The sequence below is a fragment of the Palaemon carinicauda genome, chromosome 4 (genome assembly GCF_036898095.1).
Source record: "Palaemon carinicauda isolate YSFRI2023 chromosome 4, ASM3689809v2, whole genome shotgun sequence".
Classification (NCBI taxonomy): Eukaryota; Metazoa; Arthropoda; class Malacostraca; order Decapoda; family Palaemonidae; genus Palaemon; species Palaemon carinicauda.
In genome coordinates, this window is record NC_090728.1 from 175,269,384 (window position 1) to 175,293,835 (window position 24,452).

Below are 24,452 nucleotides of genomic sequence, written 5' to 3' on the forward strand. Positions count from 1 at the left end.
TTTCTGGCAAGAAAGGCGTTTGGAGGCTGCAGACCAGTCATCGGCCTCTCAGCCCTGAACAAGTTTGTCAAACAAACTCCATTCAGCATGGAGACGGCAGACACGGTCAGACTAGCGGTAAGACCTCAGGACTTCATGTGTACACTTGACCTAAAGGACGCGTACTTCCAGATCCCAGTCCATCCGTCTTCAAGGAAGTATTTAAGATTCAGCCTATACAACAGGAAGTACCACTTCAAGGTGCTGTGCTTCAGTCTTTCCACAGCACCTCTAGTTTTCACCAGAGTGTTTGCCCTAGTGTCATCTTGGGCACACAGGATTGGCATCCGTCTCCTCCGCTATCTGGACGACTGGCTAATCCTAGCAGACTCGGTGTCAACCCTTCTTCAACACCGAAACAAACTTTTGAGACTTTGTCAAGATCTGGGGATCATGGTAAATCTCGAGAAGTCATCCCTGCTTCCTACACAGAGACTGGTATACCTAGGCATGATTATAGACACCAATCTCCACAAAGCCTTCCCATCAGACGACAGGATAACAAGGCAGAGAAAGGTCGCAAGACCTTTTCTCAGACGAGAAGAACTTCCAGCCCAAACGTGGTTACGTCTTCTCGGTCACCTTTCATCACTGGCCCGTCTAGTTCCCAATGGTTGCCTCAGGATAAGGTCCCTCGAGTGGCGACTCAAGTCCCGGTGGAATCAGGGTTACGATTCCCCGGACATCCAGATCCCCATGGGATCAGCGGAACCGACGGACCTCGAGTGGTGAGTGGCAGATGAGAATCTACGAAAGGGAGTGGATCTTCTCATGCTCCCCCCGGATTTGATGCTGTTCTCAGACACTTCAAAAAAAAGGGTGGGGGGCCCACGTGCTGCACCACGCGACCTCAGGCCTCTAGTCAGAGTCAGAAGAGTCTATCTATCTATCTATATACCAAGGCACTTCCCCCAATTTTGGGGGGTAGCCGACACCAACAATGAAACAAAACAAAAAGGGGACCTCTACTCTCTATGTTCCTTCAGCCTAATCAGGGACCCAACCGAGTTCAGCTGGTACTGCTAGGGTGCCACAGCCCAACCTCCCACATTTCCACCACAGATGAAGCTTCATAATGCTGACTCCCCTACTGCTGCTACCTCCGCGGTCATCTAAGGCCCCGGAGGAAGCAGCAGGGCCTACTGGAACTGCGTCACAATCGCTCGCCATTCATTCCTATTTCTAGCACGCTCTCTTGCCTCTCTCACATCTATCCTCCTATCACCCAGAGCTTTCTTCACACCATCCATCCACCCAAACCTTGGCCTTCCTCTTGTACTTCTCCCATCAACTCTTGCATTCATCACCTTCTTTAGCAGACAACCATTTTCCATTCTCTCAACATGGCCAAACCACCTCAACACATTCATATCCACTCTAGCCGCTAACTCATTTCTTACACCCGTTCTCTCCCTCACCACTTCGTTCCTAACCCTATCTACTCGAGATACACCAGCCATACTCCTCAGACACTTCATCTCAAACACATTCAATTTCTGTCTCTCCATCACTTTCATTCCCCACGACTCCGATCCATACATTACAGTTGGTACAATCACTTTCTCATACAGAACTCTCTTTACATTCATGCCCAACCCTCTATTTTTTACTACTCCCTTAACTGCCCCCAACACTTTGCAACCTTCATTCACTCTCTGACGTACATCTGCTTCCACTCCACCATTTGCTGCAACAATAGACCCCAAGTACTTAAACTGATCCACCTCCTCAAGTAACTCTCCATTCAACATGACATTCAACCTTGCACCACCTTCCCTTCTCGTACATCTCATAACCTTACTCTTACCCACATTAACTCTCAACTTCCTTCTCTCACACACCCTTCCAAATTCTGTCACTAGTCGGTCAAGCTTCTCTTCTGTGTCTGCTACCAGTACAGTATCATCCGCAAACAACAACTGATTTACCTCCCATTCATGGTCATTCTCGCCTACCAGTTTTAATCCTCGTCCAAGCACTCGAGCATTCACCTCTCTCACCACTCCATCAACATACAAGTTAAACAACCACGGCGACATCACACATCCCTGTCTCAACCCCACTCTCACCGGAAACCAATCACTCACTTCATTTCCTATTCTAACACATGCTTTACTACCTTTGTATAAACTTTTCACTGCTTGCAACAACCTTCCACCAACTCCATATAACCTCATCACATCCCACATTGCTTCCCTATCAACTCTATCATATGCTTTCTCCAGATCCATAAACGCAACATACACCTCCTTACCTTTTGCTAAATATTTCTCGCATATCTGCCTAACTGTAAAAATCTGATTCATACAACCCCTACCTCTTCTAAAACCACCCTGTACTTCCAAGATTGCATTCTCTGTTTTATCCTTAATCCTATTAATCAGTACTCTACCATACACTTTTCCAACTACACTCAACAAACTAATACCTCTTGAATTACAACACTCATGCACATCTCCCTTACCCTTATATAGTGGTACAATACATGCACAAACCCAATCTACTGGTACCATTGACAACACAAAACACATATTAAACAATCTCACCAACCATTCAAGTACAGTCACACCCCCTTCCTTCAACATCTCAGCTTTCACACCGTCCATACCAGATGCTTTTCCTACTCTCGTTTCATCTAGTGCTCTCCTCACTTCCTCTATTGTTATCTCTCTCTCATTCTCACCTCCCATCACTGGCACCTCAACACCTGGAACAGCAATTATATCTGCCTCCCTATTATCCTCAACATTCAGCAAACTTTCAAAATATTCCGCCCACCTTTTCCTTGCCTCCTCTCCTTTTAACAACCTTCCATTTCCATCTTTCACTGTCTCTTCAATTCTTGCGCCAGCCTTCCTTACTCTCTTCACTTCTTTCCAAAACTTCTTATTCTCTTCATATGACTGACCCAATCCCTGACCCCACCTCAGGTCAGCTGCCCTCTTTGCCTCACGTACCTTGCGCTTTACTTCCACCTTTTTCTCTCTATATTTTTCATACTTCTCTATACTATTACTCTGCAGCCATTCTTCAAAAGCCCTCTTTTTCTCTTCCACTTTCACCTTCACTCCTTCATTCCACCATTCACTGCCCTTCCTCATGCTGCCTCCAACAACCTTCTTGCCACATACATCACTTGCAATCCCAACAAAATTTTCTTTTACTAACTTCCATTCCTCCTCTAAATTACCAGTTTCTCTTACTCTCACCTCATCATATGCCATTTTCAACCTTTCCTGATATTTACTTTTTACCCCCGGTTTTATTAGCTCTTCAATCCTCACTACCTCCCTTTTACATCCACCTACTCTATTCCCCCACTCTTTTGCTACAACTAATTTTCCTTCCACCAAAAAATGATCAGACATACCGTTAGCCATACCCCTAAACACGTGCACGTCTTTCAATCTTCCAAACATTCTTTTAGTTACCAACACATAATCCATTAATGCCCTTTCTACTACTCTTCCATTTGCCACTCTTACCCACGTATACTTATTCTTATCTTTCTTTTTAAAGAAGCTAGCACCTATTACCATCTCTTGTTCAACACACATGTCTACCAGTCTCTCACCACTCTCATTTTCACCTGGTACGCCATACTTACCAATGACACCTTCTACCTCTCCAGCGCCCACTCTAGCATTTAAGTCACCCATAACAACTACATAATTCCTTCTACCCAGTCCTTCTACACACCTAGTTAAATCATTCCAGAACTCATTCCGATCTTCTTCACTTTTCTCACTACCTGGCCCATACGCACTGACAAACGCCCAACATTCCCTACCCAACCTAACCCTTACCCACATTAACCTAGATGATATCTCCTTCCATTCCACTACTTTACCTGTCATCCATTCACTCAGCAATAACGCCACACCCTCTCTCGCTCTTCCCCTTTCAATCCCAGACACTCTACCAGACATTTCACCAAACATCACTTCACCCTTTCCTTTCATCTTTGTCTCACACAAGGCCAATACATCCATCCTTCTACTTCTAAACATACTTCCAATCTCACATCTTTTACTCTCTATCGTACTACATCCACGCACATTTAAACACCCCAAAACTAGAGTGCGGGGAGCAGTCACTCTCCCCCCAGCTCCATCTCCTTGTCGATGTCTCGCAGGAATTTTTTACAGGAGAGGGGGTTCCCAGCCCCCTCGTCCCGTCCCTTTTAGTCGCCTCTTACGACACGCAGGGATAACGTTGGCGCTATTCTAATTTTTATATGCCCCCGCGGCCACATAAATCTCCTAGAGATGAAGGGCGTCTTTCTGTCCCTTCAACAGTTCCAACAGTTCCTGGCGGGCCACTCAGTGGTGGTGATGAGCGACAACACCACAGTAGTGGCTTACATCAACAAGCAAGGAGGTACTTTTTCGCAGCACCTATCCCATCTAGCAGTAGAGATACCGAGATGGGCCGAGATCCACTCGATACCACTATGGGCACGCTTCATTCCTGGCAAAAGTAATGTGCTCGCCGACAACCTGAGCAGAGTATCTCAGATGGTGAGTACCGAGTGGTCTTTGGATCATCTAGTAGCCAACAAAGTCCTGACTTTGTGGGGATCTCCGACAGTGGACCTCTTTACAACGCCCCTGAACTTCAGGTTCCCGTTGTATTGTTCCCCAGTCCCAGACTCCAAGGCTCTTTGGCAAGATGCATTCCAACAACGGTGGGACAACATCGACGTTTACACCTTTCCCCCGTTCTGTCTGACGAGGAGGGTACTCAACAAGGCCAGAACATCTGTCAATCTTTCAATGACCCTCATAGCTCCGCCATGGCATCACGCAGAATTGTTTCCGGACATTCTGCAACTCTTAACGGAGCTCCCAAGAGAACTCCCTTCATGATACAATCTACTCAAACAACCACATGCCAACATATTCCACAAAACCGTACCTTCACTATGACTTCACGCCTGGAGACTATCCAACACCTCTCTCAGAGAGGATTTTCGCAACAGGTTGCGATTAGGATGTCTGGATATCTGCGAAAGTCATCAGCAGCAGTCTACCAGGCAAAGTGGAAAGTCTTCTGTGGTTGGTGTCGTGGAAGGGGTATCTCTCCTCTCGATGCCACTATTCCAGCAATAGCGGAGTTCGTCATGTATTTGCGTGTAGAAATGCACCTGTCAGTCTCGGCGGTAAAAGGCTATCGCTCAGCCTTAAGCCTCACCTTTAGACTGAAAGGAATGGACATTTCTTCATTGCTAGAACTTTCCTCACTCATACGTAGTTATGAACTTACGTGTCCTCAATCTGAAGTGAGACCTTCCCCATGGAACGTGGTTCGAGTTCTCAGGTCTCTTAAGAGACCTTCCTATGAACCATTACGCCAGGCAACAGATCGCCACCTGACTTGGAAGACGGTGTTCCTGCTAGCTTTGGCTTTGGCCAAATGAGTTAGTGAATTTCATGGTCTCTCATACGACATCGTCCATTCAAGGAGATGGGGAGAGGTAACGTTCAGCTCCGTCCCTAGATTCGCAAGGTCAGAGACCATGCATTAATCCAGACCCTCCTTCACGTCGCCCCAGAACTCGTGATGTCAGGGGCGTAGCTACGTCCCTGGCATTCAAGAGAAACTTCTCAGTGAGCAAGGTTCTTCAAGCTGGGGTGTGGAATCGTTAGACCACATTCACATCCCACTATCTGCAAGACGAGATCCACAGGAGACTCGATACATTCTCTATCAATCCTGTGGTGGCTGCACAACAATTGGTTTAAAACCTCAAGCTCCTTATTGGACAAGTAGCAGAGGGTTGAGGGTATTGTTTTAGTCTGCGGGAATGAAAAGGTTTGACTGGCTCTTATTCTTTCTTCATCCTCCCTTCTCTTGGGGAAAGTAGCATCCTGGGTTCTCTGCACAGCTGACCTCAAACTACTGCAGGTAAACCATGCTCTCTTGTGTACCTAGTATTAAGACTAATACTGCTGCGTCCCCATATCCAGCGAGGTGGTATTGGGAAAGTCTTGGTTACACAGTTTTTCCTTCAAAAGACTTGGAATAACTCTACCTGGACGGTCACATTTCTATATATCTCAACACACAACTTGCGTAGGCCGTGGACCTTGCGTAGCAAGGTTTTAGCGAGTTGCAGGGACTCCTTATTTTTGAGTACTGACATACTCAGATAAGGAACCCCCGGGGAAATCCAAAATGCCAGATTGGCAGGGATGTCCACCCTTCCTAATGGGTGAGTCACCCCTAATAAATAGCGTGGTTTATATTCCAGTTACGGAACAAATGACAAATTCGTAGATAATTTTTATTTTTCCTAACTATACAAACCTTAGCTATTTATACAAATTTGCCCACCAGCCCTATCCCCCTTGAAATCCTTCCTCCAAGCAAAGTGAGCTCAATCACAGGTGTGTGGGGTGGGGGTAGTAGCAAGCTACCCTCCCTCTACCCCTGCTAACTAGCGGTGTGGGTAGTTAACCCTCGCTAAATTTTAATGGCTCGTCGTTTCAGCTATGCCAAAAGTAATACCCCTAATAAATAGCTAAGATTTGTATAGTTAGGAAAAATACAAATTATCTACGAATTTGTCATTTTTCCTAGCTATACAAACCTGAGTCCTTTTCAGTTAAATATCCTAACTCAACTACCCCTCTCATTCCTGAACTAAAAGGTCATAAGTGAAGATCTTTCGACCAGGGGCAGCCGCTCCTCACTCTCATTCACCGCCTATTGTTACCTACTTCATTAACGATTTCATAGACCATTCCAGCTAGCGCTGAAAACATAGTCCATACTTTAAGGACTTGGGTAAGTATACATACATATACCAAGGCACTTCCCCCAATTTTGGGGGGTAGCCGACATCAACAAATGAAACAAAAACAAAAAAGGGGACCTCTACTCTCTACGCTCCTCCCAGCCTGACAAGGGACTCAACCGAGTTCAGCTGGTACTGCTAGGGTGCCACAGCCCACCCTCCCCCGTTATCCACCACAGATGAAGCTTCATAATGCTGAATCCCTTACTGCTGCTACCTCCGCAGTCATCTAAGGCATCGGAGGAAGCAGCAGGGCCTACCGGAACTGCGTCACAATCGCTCGCCATTCATTCCTATTTCTAGCACGCTCTCTTGCCTCTCTCATATCTATCCTCCTATCACCCAGAGCTTCCTTCACTCCATCCATCCACCCAAACCTTGGCCTTCCTCTTGTACTTCTCCCATCAACTCTTGCATTCATCACCTTCTTTAGCAGACAGCGATTTTCCATTCTCTCAACATGGCCAAACCATCTCGACACATTCATATCCACTCTAGCTGCTAACTCATTTCTTACACCCGTTCTCACCCTCACCACTTCGTTCCTAACCCTATCTACTCGAGATACACCAGCCATAGTTAGGAAAAATACAAATTACTATTAGAATCTGTTATTTTTTTAACTTTCATTAACCAAACCCAAATGTTACTATATGAAGGTGAGACAAGAGCTGTATCTCTGTCCTCTTGCATGAGGACATAGTCAATGCTGTACTTCAAAGATGCAACAAAACTTGAAAGGATCTCCTGGAATCTGACAGATGACATATAATAGTAGGCCTACAAGCCCATGAAAGGTGTCAGCATGTATCAAGATATCATTAAACTTTTAAAGATAGTAGAAAATTTGATCTTAGCTATTTGAGATTCTAAAGACGGAGATGTGCTGTGCCATAGAATTAGCCACATCCTTGCTCCTATCTCATTTGGCTAGGAGGTTGATACACATCCTGATGACTTTTATACCTTCCTGCTGCATCAGCTCTTCTTCTTAGTTCCTAAGATTGATTTGAAACTAGGACTTTAAAGGCACTATGTCATCACTGAATTAGAAGTCTCTTCATAGATGTGAAAATAAACAGGACCCCCATTTATTTCCTCAATAAGGTACTGTACAGTATATGACAGCAGCCAGACATCTTATATCAGTATCATAAAGGAGACGCTGAAGATCATCCTAGATATTGCCACACAAGAGGCTGTCTTCTGATGGTTGGGAAGTGTGATGCACTAATAGATCAGTGGTATTTTTATGATCTTCCCTTTGCGCTATTTTTTGAAAACTTCCTCACATATGTTATGTTAAATAATGAGGAAGTCTTTCTGTACTTCAAGGAAGCCATTAAGGAGAAATTAGGTCTGTACCTTTCTGGACATCTTCCTTGTCTAGTACAGTAAGCACAGACATTTAGATCTTTGTTCATGTGAAGGACACAAATTTAGGACACTCAACTTTGCTAGTGAGTGCTCTTCACTCCATCTTGAGACCACATCAATGCATAAATTTTCTATGCCTTCTCCTACTGTAGCAGCTGTGCCACTACCCATAAGGGATTTTTAGAACCACCCAAAAATTTGTGGATACCTGTAATAGTTTTTCTAAAACCTGGGTTGAGAGGGTCTTGAGAAAAATCTTAAACAGATGCTACTTAAACCAAGACAATAGTCAGATCAGCATGAATTATACCATACTTGCCAAAATTTTATTATGAGTAATAAAAACTATTGTGTTCCACGGGTTCCATAAAATGAATTGTATCCTTAGAAACAGAAACACCACCACTCATTGACCAGGCAAACTCAAAAAGGCCTCAAAATGCATTGCATATAAAAAAATATCAAGTACTTGTCTGATAAAGTATCTTGCCTTCCTCTTCTATGACACTACCATTAAAAGATATTACAGGACCTAATATGTAAATAATTGGTAATGAAACAAAACATGGTTGCCTCTCCCTATAAGAACCCCTTCAAGTCATGAAGAGAAGCCTTTAATATACCTTCCCAAGACTGACATATTTGGGATACCCTTACTCATCTAAGGTTTACATAAAGTCAAAAGTCCTCTTCACTTATACAGAGTACTGTATACTGCACATGTGTTTTGGCATCTGGTTCAAGTTAGTCCCTTTAATTTTGACTCGTCACTCATATCTCCAATCTTTCATGTTTTATAAATACATAATTTTTGTGTTTTCCTCTTTATGCCATCACTAGTGATTTAATTATGCTATTTTAAAATACCTAGAGCAATAAAAGCAACCTTTAAATAATTTTAAAAAAAATATTGAGAAAATTAATCACAATTAGTATGACACTATTTTGTATTCATGATTAAAACAATTATGTCAGAAAATTCTGTTAAGTATACTGACAGTGCAGTAATTTGAGGGTGGGATATCAAAATCAGATTTTCCCCAGTGTACAGAGTTTCTACAAAAGTTGCAAGACTACTTCACCACCTTTTCACCACCATGGCATCACACAACCATAGCAATTCAGTCATATAAATTCATCTATTCATCTATCTTACTGATGCTGCATGCAGATTTGGCTAATAGTTTGAAATGAAAAACATTGATTTATACTGTATATGATTTTGAACATGTGTGGTTATGGATAAATAGGCATAAAATGGTACATAGAATACATTTGGGAAATAAGTTATCTTACAAGGCCAGAATTGATTTGACCCTACTTTTAATCAACTCAGCAAGAATTGGAAAAATAAATATTGCAGAGAGGCCATTTGTATATAACACTGCACTGCATAACCAAGCCAGCTTTCCAGAGCCATCAGAAGATTTTTAACCTTTGGAGAGTGAGACATATCACAGAATTTAACATGAAAGAGAAAGTAATTGAAGTGCATGTTCTTGGAATCCATAGAATGCTTGGAAAATGAGCTTTTTCAATATTAAACTTACCCGATAATCATGTAGCTGTCAACTCCGTTGCCCGACAGAATTCTATGGAGGGATACGCCAGCTATCACAATACTAGAAGGGGGTGTACTTACCAGCGCCACCTGTGGCCAGGTACTCAAGTACTTCTTGTTGACACCTCCTCAATTATTCCTCTGTCGTGCTTCCGGCAAGACGTTCTGGGATACGCTTATGTTCTTGGAGTATTTTCACGACTTTGGTGAAGTATTTCTCTTTGATTTCGGCTGTCGCTTTACTGGAAACTTCTATATTAGCTTAGTTAGCTTTTGGAATTAATTTGATTAATTATGGTGACGAAGAGAGTATGAACTCTCTTTCACCTTTCAATGGCCGACCCTTCCCTTAGACGGAAGTGTTGGTGTCTAAGAGAGTATAGACTCTCTTTCTTAATTTTGCTTAACAAAAGTTATAGATTTATTTTATATCTCTCCGCCTCTTATAGGCCTCTTCGATTAACTTCCTTTTATTATAAACTTATTAAAATTAATTTTTATATTTGTTTATTTTCGACCTTCCTAATAGTAGGCGGTCTTTTCTTGGTACCGAAGTTAATTAACATTGAGCCCGTCATTTCGGTTTTACCTGTTAACATATTATGCTATTTTAATGTCTTTGAAAGAATTTCTTTGATAGTCTAGTACTGTTTTCAAAGTTGAACTAACGTTTTGTTTTGTCTCTGCAGTTGTTGACGTTCAGAACGTTCAACTTGCACTCTATCGTTACGATAGAGAAAGAATTTTCACGGTTTCACGTTGCAATAAGAGTAACCGTGTCTAGCGTTTTGTTCATTCTTTCTTAACTTAATGGTTTTGATCCTAATAAAGGAACTTTTCATTTTGGGAAATATTTCAGTTTTTTCCTTTAACAATAATATGTTTTAACGATATATATGATTGGGCTCTTCTCTCAGGTTCTAAGCAAGAGAGAGAGAGAGAGAGAGAGATAGAGACGGAGGGAGAAAGAGGAGGATAAACGTTTCATTCAAGCCTGCCAGGCGTACGAGTAACGTTGTTATCGTTTTTGCTCTTCTCCCTAGTCTCTTTAGGGGAAGAAAGTAAACGTTTCTAGAGTGATCTAGTGTTTAGTCTCTTTCCAGCCACTGAATTATTTATCTTTCATTAGATTTTTCTGTTACATTGTAATTCTGTTTTCGCAATTACTAACTTTTGAGAAAGGATAGAATTGCGTGTTTCAGGTACAAACCACTTAAAGTTTCGAGTTCAGTGAAATAAGTGCAAACAGAAAATCAAAGTGATAAGTGATTAGCACAAAGTGTGTCAGTGTTGTGCGTGAGGGTACTTCTGTGCGCGCCAGTCGTCCTCCCAGTCCGGGACCTCTTGCAAGCTCCCAAGCCCAGGGGAGAAGCAATGTCGAAGGGCATAAGGGTTCAGCAGGCCTTGATCGGCGCACAGAAGTATCCTCGGTGGTTGTGGGCGTGTCTTACCGAGACCGTCACTCCCACCCGCAGACGATTGAGCCCTTATTTTGCTCGTCTGCAGAAGAAATTTAGGGGAGAAAACGCTGGTCTCAGGTCTCAAGACCTCTTAAACGTAAAGTCCAGACCTATGCCAGACGTACGAAGTTAGAGTTCAACAACCCGGATGCAGTCATTGGGTTAGCTCTGACTCTCCTCAGTCATCAGTTGAATGCACTCCGCCTAAGAGGAGTAAGGTTCTGCCGCAACAGATCTCTGCTGTTAAGGCTTTACCTCAGCAGACCTTAGTGTCTGCCGACCCCAAGTTGACTCTACTGCAGTCCATGCAGTCACAACTTTCGGTCTTGATGCGTGAGTGTCGGGCTGAGAGTGTTGCGCCTCCGCCTCCGCCTACACTCCCTCCGCCTGCGCTCGCTCCGCCTGCGCTCGCTCCGCCTGATCGCAGTACAGTAGGGTCCCGAATTATGCGAGAATTTGGTCGATTAATGACCTCGTGTAAATGGAAAATCGCGAATTTCGAAACACACAACTAACAGAAATAATTCCATTGTGGCCATGGCAACCAGCAATTTGCCTATTCAAATGTGTTTACTACCCATTTCCAATACTTTCTTTGTACTATACTGTATTTCTTTATAATATCAAATTGTTTTTGTAAATAAATAAAACATTTAATATACTTTAAAGTTCTAATAACTTGAAAAATGGTTAAAATTATAACCAGGATAGGTGTAAACACCATATATTTCCCGTTACAACACAACCCAAAATACAGACAAATTTTAATGTTTGTCATATCTATTGTATAATACAACTGGTGAATAGCAAAACCATCACTCTATAGACTAGCTTGTTGTATGATTGAAAATCCAGAATTATCAAAATAAAGGCGATTTTATATCATGCGTTTCCTAATCACGCTAAAAAGCAGAATAGAAAACGACAACCAATGTTTTGTTTACGTTTAACTCTGATCACAACGAAGAAACAGACGCATTTATACATCTGTGTTTTTGAATTGACAGCAATTTTACCAAGTAAAGATTATATGTTGAATTTGTTATTACCAATGTTCTAATTATTTTTTATTAGAACTTTCAAATAAATGAAATGAATGCCATTTATGAAATGTTTTTCTTTATGATGCCGCCTGAAACGGAAACCTTCCATTTGTTTACGCTCCATCTTCGATCATAATAAACAAACGAATGCATTAAACACACATGATCTAAGTCATAACTAATGATATTACAAACATTTAGTAAACATTATGTTATTACAAATATTTTACTTACCGTATCCATATAAATTCCTAAATTCGTAGAAAAGCTGGAAATTTTTTTTTCCTTATGCGTTTAATCCACAATAGCAAACTGCCGCTAATGACAGAGTGATAACTTACGATAATTCTAAACTGTTACGAAAGATAATTGTCCTTTCCATATCCAAAATACTTTTCCTAACTTCAGTTATAAGTCAACTTGTACCCACCTCAATTATGGATCCATATGCAAAAAAGGTAAAGAAGAAAGTACTAGGCCTATTTTTAAAGTCACCGAACAATTAGGTTACCGCTATAACGTTCGATGAGAGAGAGAGAGAGAGAGAGAGAGAGAGAGAGAGAGAGAGAGAGAGAGAGAGTGAGAGAGAGAGAGAGAGAGAGAGAGAGAGAGAGAGAGAGAGGGATGGTTTTAAAGTACTAATCAATAAATATGATAGGTTATAACACATTGGTGTTTATGTAATATTAACTGTATAGATGGTTTGAATAAGTTAAGAAATGGTGTAAACAATTCTTTGTTATTGTATTCGCGCGGAAGCTAGACATCAGCTGATGTGATCACAGCCAAAAGTAAAACAAAAATAAGTTAGCAATACTCGATTTTTAAAACACACCCGAAATTTTACAACATAAGTACATGTTTTATTATAGCGCAATTGACATTTAAAGAGTAAAAATTTTCTGGAATAGAATGGTGTTTCCTAAAAAATAGTGGTTTGCTGACGAAATCGGTTACCGTATTTTAAGCTATGATTGAAATGGATGTATACACGGTATAATTTTTTCGTTTTGTATTTAATTGACACTTCAAGAAAACCGATTTTGGTTTCTTCATCTATTTGTAAGTATTGTATAACGAGAGAGAGAGAGAGAGAGAGAGAGAGAGAGAGAGAGAGAGAGAGAGAGAGAGAGAGAGAGAGAGAGAGAGAGAGAGATATTATGACGCAGAAGGTTACAGACCTAGAACAGGGGAGGATGAAGGTGGGGGGGAGTGATGAGATAGGCTGGGTGGACTCGCAGGGGAGACGGTAGGAGACGGGGGAAGGGGGGATTTGGTTGCCAGTGGCTAAAAATAGATTCTGAAAGACGGTAAAGGGAAAAACGAATCCCATCGAATAAACAGAATAAGGAAAGGGAATAAGATTCAGAGGAATAATAGATATAATGGAATGAAAATGACTAGATGGTGTTAGTTGTGATAAGAATAATTTAGATATTTGAAATAAGAGTGTCTGAGGAGGTATAGAAGGAATTCGTGATAAATATAGAGGAATATCAAAGGATACAGTTAGTTTGCATTAAAGGGTTTGTTATCGTTTATCGGCAGTGAATAGCCTAAACTTCGGTAACGAGTCGTCAATATTTTGTCATATTTTAAACAGTATACATTTGATTTGCAAACATTGGTTTTGAAGAGTAGACGGTAAAATAAAATCTAGAGAGAGAGAGAGAGAGAGAGAGAGAGAGAGAGAGAGAGAGAGAGAGAGAGAGAGAGAGAGAGAGAGATTTCTGCCATCAAATCTCTCTCTCTCTCTCTCTCTCTCTCTCTCTCTAGATTTTATTTTACCGTCTACTCTACAAAACCAATGTTTGCAAATCAAATGTATAGCCTACTGTTTAAAATATGACAAAATATTGACGACTCGTTACCGAAGTTTAGGCTATTCACTGCCGATAAACGAACCCAGTCTACTCGTGAAAACCTTGAACGCCCAGAGGGAAAAATAAGGCTTTTAAATATACTGTACTAAACAAAAATAATGCTTTAATATACCATCATTAACACTACCATTACAATTATCGTAAGGTTGGAGAAAGATAAAGATTGCCGAGAACGTAACCACATTTCTGTTTACATTTTGTCAGCTGGACTCGCACAGTTAACAGTTGATTTCATTGTTGTGGAATTTTATCCTTAAATAGGCTATTCATCATGAAATTATGTTAATGAAATGTAATGTTAATATTGTTTTGTAACATTTATTATAAATCACCGTATTTAGGGCTACCTATATACTTAAAAAGACTATAGATTTGATACATTTTGTAGTGCTTGACTCGCGAACTTTGAACAGCCTCGTGGATACAGAAAATTTATTTTCGAAAAATAGCGATCGTGGAAAAGGGGAATCGTGTAATTCGAACACGCTTAATTCGGGACCCTACTGTACCACCTGCCAGGCGTACGATGTTGAGCCACGTTCTGAGTTTGCTGTTCCCAGTGGTGTTCAGCCTCCGCCTTCTTTAAGGCAACCTTTACAATGGGATCAGGAGGATTATACCTCTCTTCCTCCGCCTCCACTTGCTGCTCCACCAGTGATGCAACACTCGGTTGAGGTACAACAACCTCTCCCGTCCTTGAGTCAGTCTCCTCAGCTCTCGCTGCAGCGAGCTCAACCCTCCACAAGGCAAGCACCACTACACCTTAGCCTTGCGCCTCAGGAGCCTCAGCTTGCGAGACATTTACCTTGTTCTGCGCAGCCTCTACCTCATCGCGCTCCGCTTACACCACAGGAACAGGAACTTGCTACTCCGCTTCCGCCAACCGCTCAGCAAGCGCAACCCTTGGGTTCAGCCACTCATGCCAGGAGTCAGCCTCCTCCACCCATGCGCCTACCTTCTGCTACTTCCTTTGATCAGCCTTTGCAGACTGAGCCTCAGGTGTTCCCTCAACAGAGTCTTGAAGAGGAAACCACAACTATTGTTGTTCCAGCTCGTTCTGACTCTGCTGTTCAGCATACCTTACCTCCATTTTCAAACCTTATGATAATGGAGGTTATTTGTATTACTTATAAGAATATATTTGTATTCCTTGCAATATATTTTTAACAATATCGCAGAATATGGCAAAAAATATGAATCATGAGTTATGAATGTAAGGTAAATATTATGTTGATATTTAAACCCCATGCAAGCATGCATAAAGCACTCTAGCACTGGTCATGGAATTTCTGAGAAATGTTAAACGCCATGCACACGCTCTGCTTACCTTACAGCATGCTCTACATACAGCATGCTCTGCTTACAGCATGCTCTGCATACTACATGCTCTGCATACAGCATGCTCTGCATTCAGCATGCTCTGCATACAACATGCTCTACATACAGCATGCTCTGCATACAGCATGCTCTGCATACAACATGCTCTGCATACAGCATGCTCTGCATTCAGCATGCTCTGCTTACATGCTCTGCATACAGCATGCTCTGCATTCAGCATGCTCTGCATACAAGCATACTCTGCATACAACATGCTCTGCATACCTTACCGCATGCTTCTCAGACTGTCAAGCAGTTTCATAACGTTGCCTTCTAGTCTGCTGCTTTTGCACCAGTGAACCCTCACTGAGAGAACTTAGCTTTTCTAGGATATGATCCCTGTAGATGAGAAAGTTCTTTTCTCCCTCCTTCTGATATTCCCTTGAGGACTCTGTCATTTGGAGGGAGCCTTTAGCTGCATAGCCTCTTATGGACTTTTATTTAAGCATAACATGCTTCCAGGGAAGGTAATGGTTCCACTTCAGTCGCTAATCCCGTCTGTTACCACACCTGCTCCCATAGACCTTGAGCTGTGTTGCAAGACATGCAGTCCAAGCTTAGTCCTTGTTAGAGGATTTTTTGTTTACGGAGTCAATGTGTCACGGGGAAGACGTTCAACAACCAACAGAAGTGACTTGTTGTGACGCAGTGCGGCAACCTCAGCAACCCGATAAGGAGTTGTCTGTACGACCCAGACAGTCTAGACAGATTCGGGTTGTCACTGTACTTCCTCGCTTGCCCATGATTGACAGTTCACAGACTGTGCAGCAGTACCATGATCTTGTGTCCGGCTCCGTCAGACGACTGGCTTTTAAGAGCTCCCACAAGTCGTCGCTGTCTGGAGATTTTCAAATGGACTATGGATCTGACCAAGGAACTGGGCCTCCTGGTCAATTTTGAGGAGTCTCAGCTCGTTCCATCCCAGACCATTGTCTCCTTGGGTATGGATCTTCAGAGTCGAGCTTTTCGAACTTTTCCGTCGGCCCCAAGGATCTTCCAAGCCCTAGAATGCATCCAGAGCATGCTGAGAAGGAACTGATGCTCAGTCAGGTAGTGGATGAGTCTAACAGGGACACTTTCATCGCTGGCCCTGTTCATCGTGTTAGGGAGACTCCACCTCCCCCCCCTTCAGTATCATCTAGCTGCTCACTGGATAAAGGACATGACGCTAGAGACGGTCTCAGTTCCTGTTTCCGAAGAGAGGAGGTCTTCTCTCGCGTGGTGTAAGAACAGCTTTCTTCTCAAGGAAGTCTACCTTTGGCTGTTCAGAAACACGACCGCCGTCTCCTCTCGGACGCATCAGACACGGGCTGGGGTGCGACTTTGGACGGACAAGAATGCTCGGGAACATGGAATCAGGAGCAAAGGACACTTCACATCAATTGCAAGGAGTTGTTGGCGGTTATTCTGGCCTTGATAAACTTCAAGTCCCTCCAGCTTAACAAAGTGGTGGAGGTGGACTCTGACAACACCACAGCCCTGGCTTACATCTTCAAGCAGGGAGGGACTCTTTCGTGGAAGTTGTTCTAGATCGCAAGGGACCTACTCATCTGGTCTAAAGATCGAAAGCTAACTGGTAACGAGGTTCATTCAGGGAGGTATGAATGTCATGGCAGATCACCTCAGACGGAAGGGTCAGGTCATCCCCACAGAGTGGACCCTTCTCAAGAATGTTTGCAACAGACTTTGGGCCCTGTGGGGTCAGCCAACCATAGATCTGTTCACTACCTCGATAACCTAGAGACTCCTGTTGTATTGTTCTCCGATTCCAGACCCAGCAGCAGTTCACGTGGATGCTTTTCTGCTGGATTGGTTCCATCTCGACCTGTATGCATTCCCGCCGTTCAAGATTGTCAACAGGGTACTTCAGAAGTTCTCCTCTCACAAAGGGACACGGCTGACGTTGGTTGGCTCCGCTCTGGTCCGCGAGAGAATGGTTCTTAGAGGTACTGCAATGGCTGGTCGACATTCCCAGGACTCTTCCTCTAGGAGTGAACCTTCTAAGTCTACCTCACGTAAAGAAGGTACACCCAATCCTCCACGCTCTTCGTCTGACTGCCTTCAGACTTTCGAAACTCTCTCAAGAGCTAGGGGCTTTTCGAAGGAGGCAGCCAGAGCGATTGCCAAAGCAAGGAGAACATCCACTCTCAGAATCTATCAGTCTCAAGGGGAAGTCTTCCGTAGCTGGTACAAGACCAATGCAGTTTCCTCAACCAGTACCACTGTAACCCAGATTGCTGACTTCCTGTTATATCTAAGGAAAGTAAGATCCCTTTCAGCTCCTACGATCAAGGGTTACAGAAGTATGTTGGCAGCGGTTTTCCGCCACAGAGGCTTGGATCTTTCCACCAACAAAGATCTACAGGACCTCCCTAGGTCTTTTGAGACCTCAAAGGAACGTCGGTTGTCCACTCCAGGCTGGAATCTAGACGTGGTCCTAAGGTTCCTTATGTCATCAAGATTTGAACCTCTCCAATCAGCCTCTTTTTAGGACCTCACATTAAAAACTCTTTTCCTCGTGTGCTTGACAACAGCTAAAAGAGTAAGTGAGATCCACGCCTTCAGCAGGATCATTGTTTTCACATCTGAAACGGCTACATGTTCCTTGCAGCTCGGTTTTTGCTAAACGAGCTTCCTTCACGTCCTTGGCCTAAGTCGTTCGAGATCCCAAGCCTGTCCAACTTGGTGGGGAATGATCTGAAGAGAGTACTTTGCCCAGTTAGAGCTCTTAGGTACTATCTAAAAAGGTCTTAACCTTTACAAGGACAATCAGAAGCCTTATAGTGTGCTATCAAGAAACCTTCTTTTCCAAGTTCTAAGAACTCAGTTTCTTACTATTCAGGCTTCTGATTAGAGAAACACATTCTCATCTGAAGGAAGAAGACCTTGCTTTGCTGAAGGTAAGGACACATGAAGTGGGAGCTGTGGCTACTTCAGTGGCCTTCAAACAGAACCATTCTCTGCAGAGTGTTATGGATGCAACCTATTGGAGAAGCAAGTCAGTGTTCGCATCATTCTATCTCAAAGATGTCCAGTCTCTTTACGAGTACTGCTACACCCTGGGACCATTCGTAGCAACGAATGCAGTAGTAGGCGAGGGCTCAGCCACTACATTCCCATAATCCCATAACCTTTTAACCTTTCTCTTGAATACTTTTTATGGGTTGTACGGTCGGCTAAGAAGCCTTCCACATCCTTGTTGATTTGGCGGGTGGTCAATTCTTTCTTGAGAAGCGCCGAGGTTAAAGGTTGTGATGAGGTCCTTTAGTATGGGTTGCAGCCCTGTATACTTTAGCACCTTTGAGTTGATTCAGCCTCCCAAGAGGAACGCTGCGCTCAGTAAGGAAGACGATCTTATTAAAGGCAGAGTAACGGTTCAAGTCGACTTCCTTACCAGGTACTTATTATTTCATTGTTATTGTGGATAACTGATTATATGAAATACGGGATACTTAGCTATCCTTTAGTCTTGTACACTGGTTTTTCACCCACCCCCCTGGGTGTGAATCAGCTACATGATTATCGGGTAAGTTTAATATTGAAAAATGTTATTTTTATTAGTAAAATAAATTTTTGAATATACTTACCCGATAATCATGATTTAATCGACCCTCCCTTCCTCCCCATAGAGAACCAGTGGACCGAGGAATAATTGAGGAGGTGTCAACAAGAAGTACTTGAGTACCTGGCCACAGGTGGCGCTGGTAAGTACACCCCCTTCTAGTATTGTGACAGCTGGCGTATCCCTCCATAGAATTCTGTCGGGCAACGGAGTTGACAGCTACATGATTATCGGGTAAGTATATTCAAAAATTTATTTTACTAATAAAAATAACATATTCACAATTTCTTGAATGCACAGATCACTAACATGAAGAATAAAGCAACAGAAGGGTTTTAGGAGAATTCACCAAGGTGTTTAGGTGGGCCTTGGTAGTACCAGATCAGTATGATGCTGGAGATCGGTGCCCAGAGCATATTCAGTAGGCATAGATAAACATAAAAGATTTGTATCTATGAAACACAATAATGTTTTAATTCTGACTATAGCTATGTCATGTTCATGGTGCCTTTTTTTCCATACTCTTTTGGTGCCTAAAAAGCTAAATAAAGACCAATTTAAATTTTGTATACCATACCAGTATGTGCATTACAGTCCTTATCATCTCCTACGCCTATTGACACGAAGGGCCTCGGTTAGATTTCGCCAGTTGTGGATATGAATGTGTTGAGGTGGTTTGGCCATGTTGAGAGAATGGAAAATGGCTGTCTGCTAAAGAAGGTGATGAATGCAAGAGTTGATGGGAGAAGTACAAGAGGAAGGCCAAGGTTTGGGTGGATGGATGGAGTGAAGGAAGCTCTGGGTGATAGGAGGATAGATGTGAGAGAGGCAAGAGAGCATGCTAGAAATAGGAATGAATGGCGAGCGATTGTGACGCAGTTCCGGTAGGCCCTGCTGCTTCCTCCGGTGCCTTAGATGACTGCGGAGGTAGCAGCAGTAGGAGATTCAGCATTATGAAGCTTCATCTGTGTTGGATAATGTGGGAGGGTGGGCTGTGGCACCCTAGCAGTACCAGCTGAACTCGGTTGAGTCCCTTGTTAGGCTGGAGGAACGTAGAGAGTAGAGGTCTCCTTTTTTTTTTGTTTCATTTGTTGATGTCGGCTACCCCCCAAAATTTGGGGAAGTGCCTTGGTATATTTATGTATGTACTTCAATACTTCTCCATTCATCATCTCCTACTTCATGCTTCATAGTCCTCAGCCATGTAGGCCTGGGGCTTCCAACTCTTCTAGTGCATTGTGGAATCCAGCTAAATGTTTGATGAACTAATCTCTCTTGGGGAGTGTGAAGAGCATGCCCAAACACACTCCATCTACCCCTCATCATGATCTTATCCACATATGGCACTCAAGTAATCTCTCTTATAGTTTCATTTCTAATCCTGACCTGCCATTTAACTCCAAATATCCTTCTGAGGGCTTTGTTCTCCAATCTACTACTGTAAATCTATTGGAGATTATTTCACTGTCATACCATGACTTGTGTCCATATGGTAACACCGATTTCACTAAAGTGATATATAGCCCGATTATTATATGTAATTTCAGGCGATTTGATTTCCAAATTTTACTTAACCTAGCCATTGTCTGATTTGCTTTTTTCAATCTTTCACTAAACTAATTCTAAAGACCGTGTATTATAGATCATGGTTCTTAGATACTTAAATTATTCTACCTCATTAATGCGTTTGCTTTCCAATGATATTTCATATTCCATTGCATACTCTGTTCTCATCATCTGTCTTTCTTCTATTTATCTTGAGTCCAACCTCGTATGATATTTCATGCATTATGGTAAGCAAGCATTGCAAATTCTGTGGAGTTCTGGTAATAAAGACAGCATCATCAGCATACTTTAGGTCTGCTAATTTCTTATATGAATGCCAATGCACATTATAGAAAGAAAAGATTATAACCCTGAATAAACTATTAACAATTCAAGATATCTTATACCTCAGGAAATGTCAGAAGGGAATTTTATATCTTGGTTTCTGGACAATTGAACTTAGGAAAATTAAACCTTTTTAGCGTATAAAGGTAATTTGTATTTTTTTGTCACCCCCAGTTGCATTTTCTGCCTCTTTCTTTTCTCCTTTTCCATTTGGTCTTCTACTTTACTGTCCAAGTATTTTTCTCCTTTCTTTGCTCCACTTTTTACTTTTCATTTAAAAATCAATTCTATCTGGATGCCCTATGAGTGTCTAAAAATGTGATTCAGTGGTTTTGGTATGTTAGTAGGTAATAATAATCAAGAAATATATGTTTCAACGAGGTTACAACTAAATTAGTTGCCTAATTATCCAGTTGATAATATAGGAAGTGAATGCTAAATTGGTAATATAATCCAAAGGTAGGACACAAATTATGGTAGAAGTACGTATACACACAAATCTTTTTCTAACCTAGGATGCAATATATACTAATCAAATGGGCATCTCCCCTTGGGCCTCCTTAACCTTTAGTAAAATAAAATTTTACAAGGATAAGCACTAACCTAACATACCATAAAAACCCAACTTAAACTACCCAAGAATGCCACATCCTAGGGTTTGCCCCCCCCCCCCCCAAGAGCTTCCTTATCATCACCAAAAAGTTGTGCCTATACTGTAATATTTACAAATATATCGTGACTTGAAAGCTACTATGCGCTAATCTAAGCTCAGATACAGGGTCCTACTCCAGGTTCCCTTGTCCACTGGGTTTGTTATCACCTATTTCATTAATCCACAAGCTGAATTAATTGTCCACTAATTCAGTTGTCTATGAACCTTTTTATTAAATATAAATAATTTTCTTATATATTCCTTTATTATAGAAGAGGTTCAAAAGTTATGTTGTAGATTAAAAAAAATATATATAAGAAAATGGAAACCGTACAGCTATTTTGTGTACTGGAGTTTACATAGTAGTTGATGGAAGTGTGTTACGATACTGTAATAGAAAAAAGTTTGTTAAGACTAAAGTAGAACAGGGAAAGTAGGTTCTTGCCTGATAAGACACACTGTAATTCCTAAGCAAGACTGGTGTTTGAAGCAAAAGAATAAGTGCATATTACATAAATTTTACTTTAAAGGAAGATGTACTAATGCATTCTGGTTGTATTTTTATGTAGTCTGACAAATACAAAGCTGTTCTTTGAATTTGTCAGAAATTCAAGTTGCTTGAATTATTCTGATCTAAAGGTATTTTCTTTTATTTTCGTCCCAGGATGCTGATTTGGAGACAGAAAATATTCATTTTGCAGTGAAGACATGTTCACAGTTCCATCTTGAAAGGCTGCCAGTTTTAAAAGAAACATGGATTAAAAAGGCTTCAAACTATGCTCTCTACAGTGATGTTTATGGTTAGTTGCTGCATTTGGATGTTCTTGTTTAGAATTTAACATATACAGTACAGTACAGTATTGTACAGTGATTTCTTTACTCATGAGAAGTTCAGTTTCTACCAGTGACATAGATTATGTAAGAACAATTTTTTTTCTTTTTTTTTACTGGAGAGTACCATTACCATGCTTTTTTTAAGAAGAGCCAACAAAATTACATCTAAAAGTTATCCGTAAGTACTGGTCTCATAGTTCTTTGCACTAAAAAGACATTACAACCTCTGAAGACTGAAAGAGATTACTGCACATGATGAATTATTAACTGAACTCATTGGGCTGGAAAGATTGTCTGTTCTAATTTGAAGACCTAATTGTTCCTGGCTTATACAGTAACATACCCCTCTTTACATTGGTTCAACTTATGTCGGTTCTGACTGCGTTGCTTTCGTTAAATATCAAATGCAAAAATAAGATCCAACTTACATCATTTTATCCCACTTTACATCGGTCTCCAAATCATAAAATAACAATTAAATACAGGATTGTACACTACTGTATTTCACATGAAAACTTATTAATGTAAATATCTTGTTTTTATTAAATGATAACCAGTTGTAAGTAGGTACTTTTTTGTGTTCAGAACATGTATGAAGAAAGTTCAAGTCACTTTATAGGACAAAAATACTATCTACATCGGGTCTTCTGAAAACAATTAACGACGTAGGGCGGGGCATTACTGCACATACCTTTCATCCTGTAAAATAGGATGTGACTTCAGCGTGAGCTGAAATAGCCATTGAATTCTTAACAATGATGGGTGATTTGAGGGGGAAGCCCTGCCCACCCACTTGTCGCAGACTAGCCACTTTCGACTTTGACCACAACCAGTACTTACATACTGTTGATGTGCTCTTTCACTGTTGGATTGTTTTCTTGCTTTGGTTTGTTGTAAGTGGTGTTTTTTTGTCAGTGCACACTCTTGTTATGGAAGCCCACCAGAAGATAAGACTTTTGGTAATGGTTTTGTGAGTCTTCATGTGTTTTTGTACATTTTCAAAGGGCTTACCTGTGTAGTGCAGGTAGTGCAATGCCACTGTCAGTGAGTGTTACCAGTGCTCTTCTTTACGCTTCAAACCATGCTTCATGAGCCGGGCCAGTCACCTATACCCAATCACCAGATGGAGGATACACAGTACTGCTCCTTATCTTGGTCATATGTAGTGACAGGGATTGTTTCCAAGATATTGAATGAAACCTTTAATAGCCAAATATAATATTGTCTGCTTTTCATTTATAAATCGAATTTGAGCATTTGTATCATGGAAGTCACTGGTCTAGAAAGAGCTGGCCTCTGTCCAGTTTCTTCAGTGTAAGTCCACCTAGTTTGAACAGTCCTAGGCAGAAATGGTACCCAAGGTCCTTTAAGGTTGCTCGACTGGGAATTTTCCCTTGGTACTGTACTTGTATCAACAACTCAGAGAAGTAGAACACCTATTCCCGATCAATAGGAATTGCTGAACCAATATGCAGTAGCAAGGAAAAATTGTTGGCAAGGGGTGAGGTTGTGACTTTTCTCCCAAATCTTCCTCCTCTATCAACTCCTTGCTATTCACGTCTTTAAACATTACTTTTCAGAAGCAGAAAGAAGCAGTAATTTCACAGGAGTCCTCTCGCAAGATGCTCATTGCGACATTAGCTAGTGCTCCTGTCCATCGGAAGTTAGTGATAGATCTCACCAGCTGACCACTACCTTATTGCTCAGTCAGGTGGATCTGTAACCAGATAAAGGTGAGAGTATGCACCACTTAAATAAAAGGAACACCCTGACCCTTGGAGGAACACCCTGACCCTTGGGAAGCTTCTCTCCCTCTCATTGAGATTAATGGGTCTTGCTCTTCAACATATACCTTTGGATTTGATTGAGCATAGTGTGAGCCTTATATGACAACTTCCTCCTTTGATTGAAGAGGTGAATGGTCCTGTTCGGTACTTAACAACGGCTCTGTAGGTCAGGCAAAGGTGAGACGTTA

At 41.8% G+C, this 24,452-nt stretch overlaps 1 protein-coding gene across 2 annotated transcripts in view; it reads left to right on the forward strand.

Annotated features, from left to right (window-relative positions):
* The window catches only part of LOC137640214 (beta-1,3-glucosyltransferase), a 288,282-nt gene that overhangs the window by 233,386 nt on the left and 30,444 nt on the right, over positions 1–24,452 (forward strand). For both annotated transcript variants that reach the window (XM_068372763.1, XM_068372762.1), the window contains exon 9: positions 22,308–22,443. In XM_068372763.1, coding sequence (XP_068228864.1) covers positions 22,308–22,443 — 136 coding nt within the window. The remainder of the gene's footprint in view (positions 1–22,307; positions 22,444–24,452) is intronic.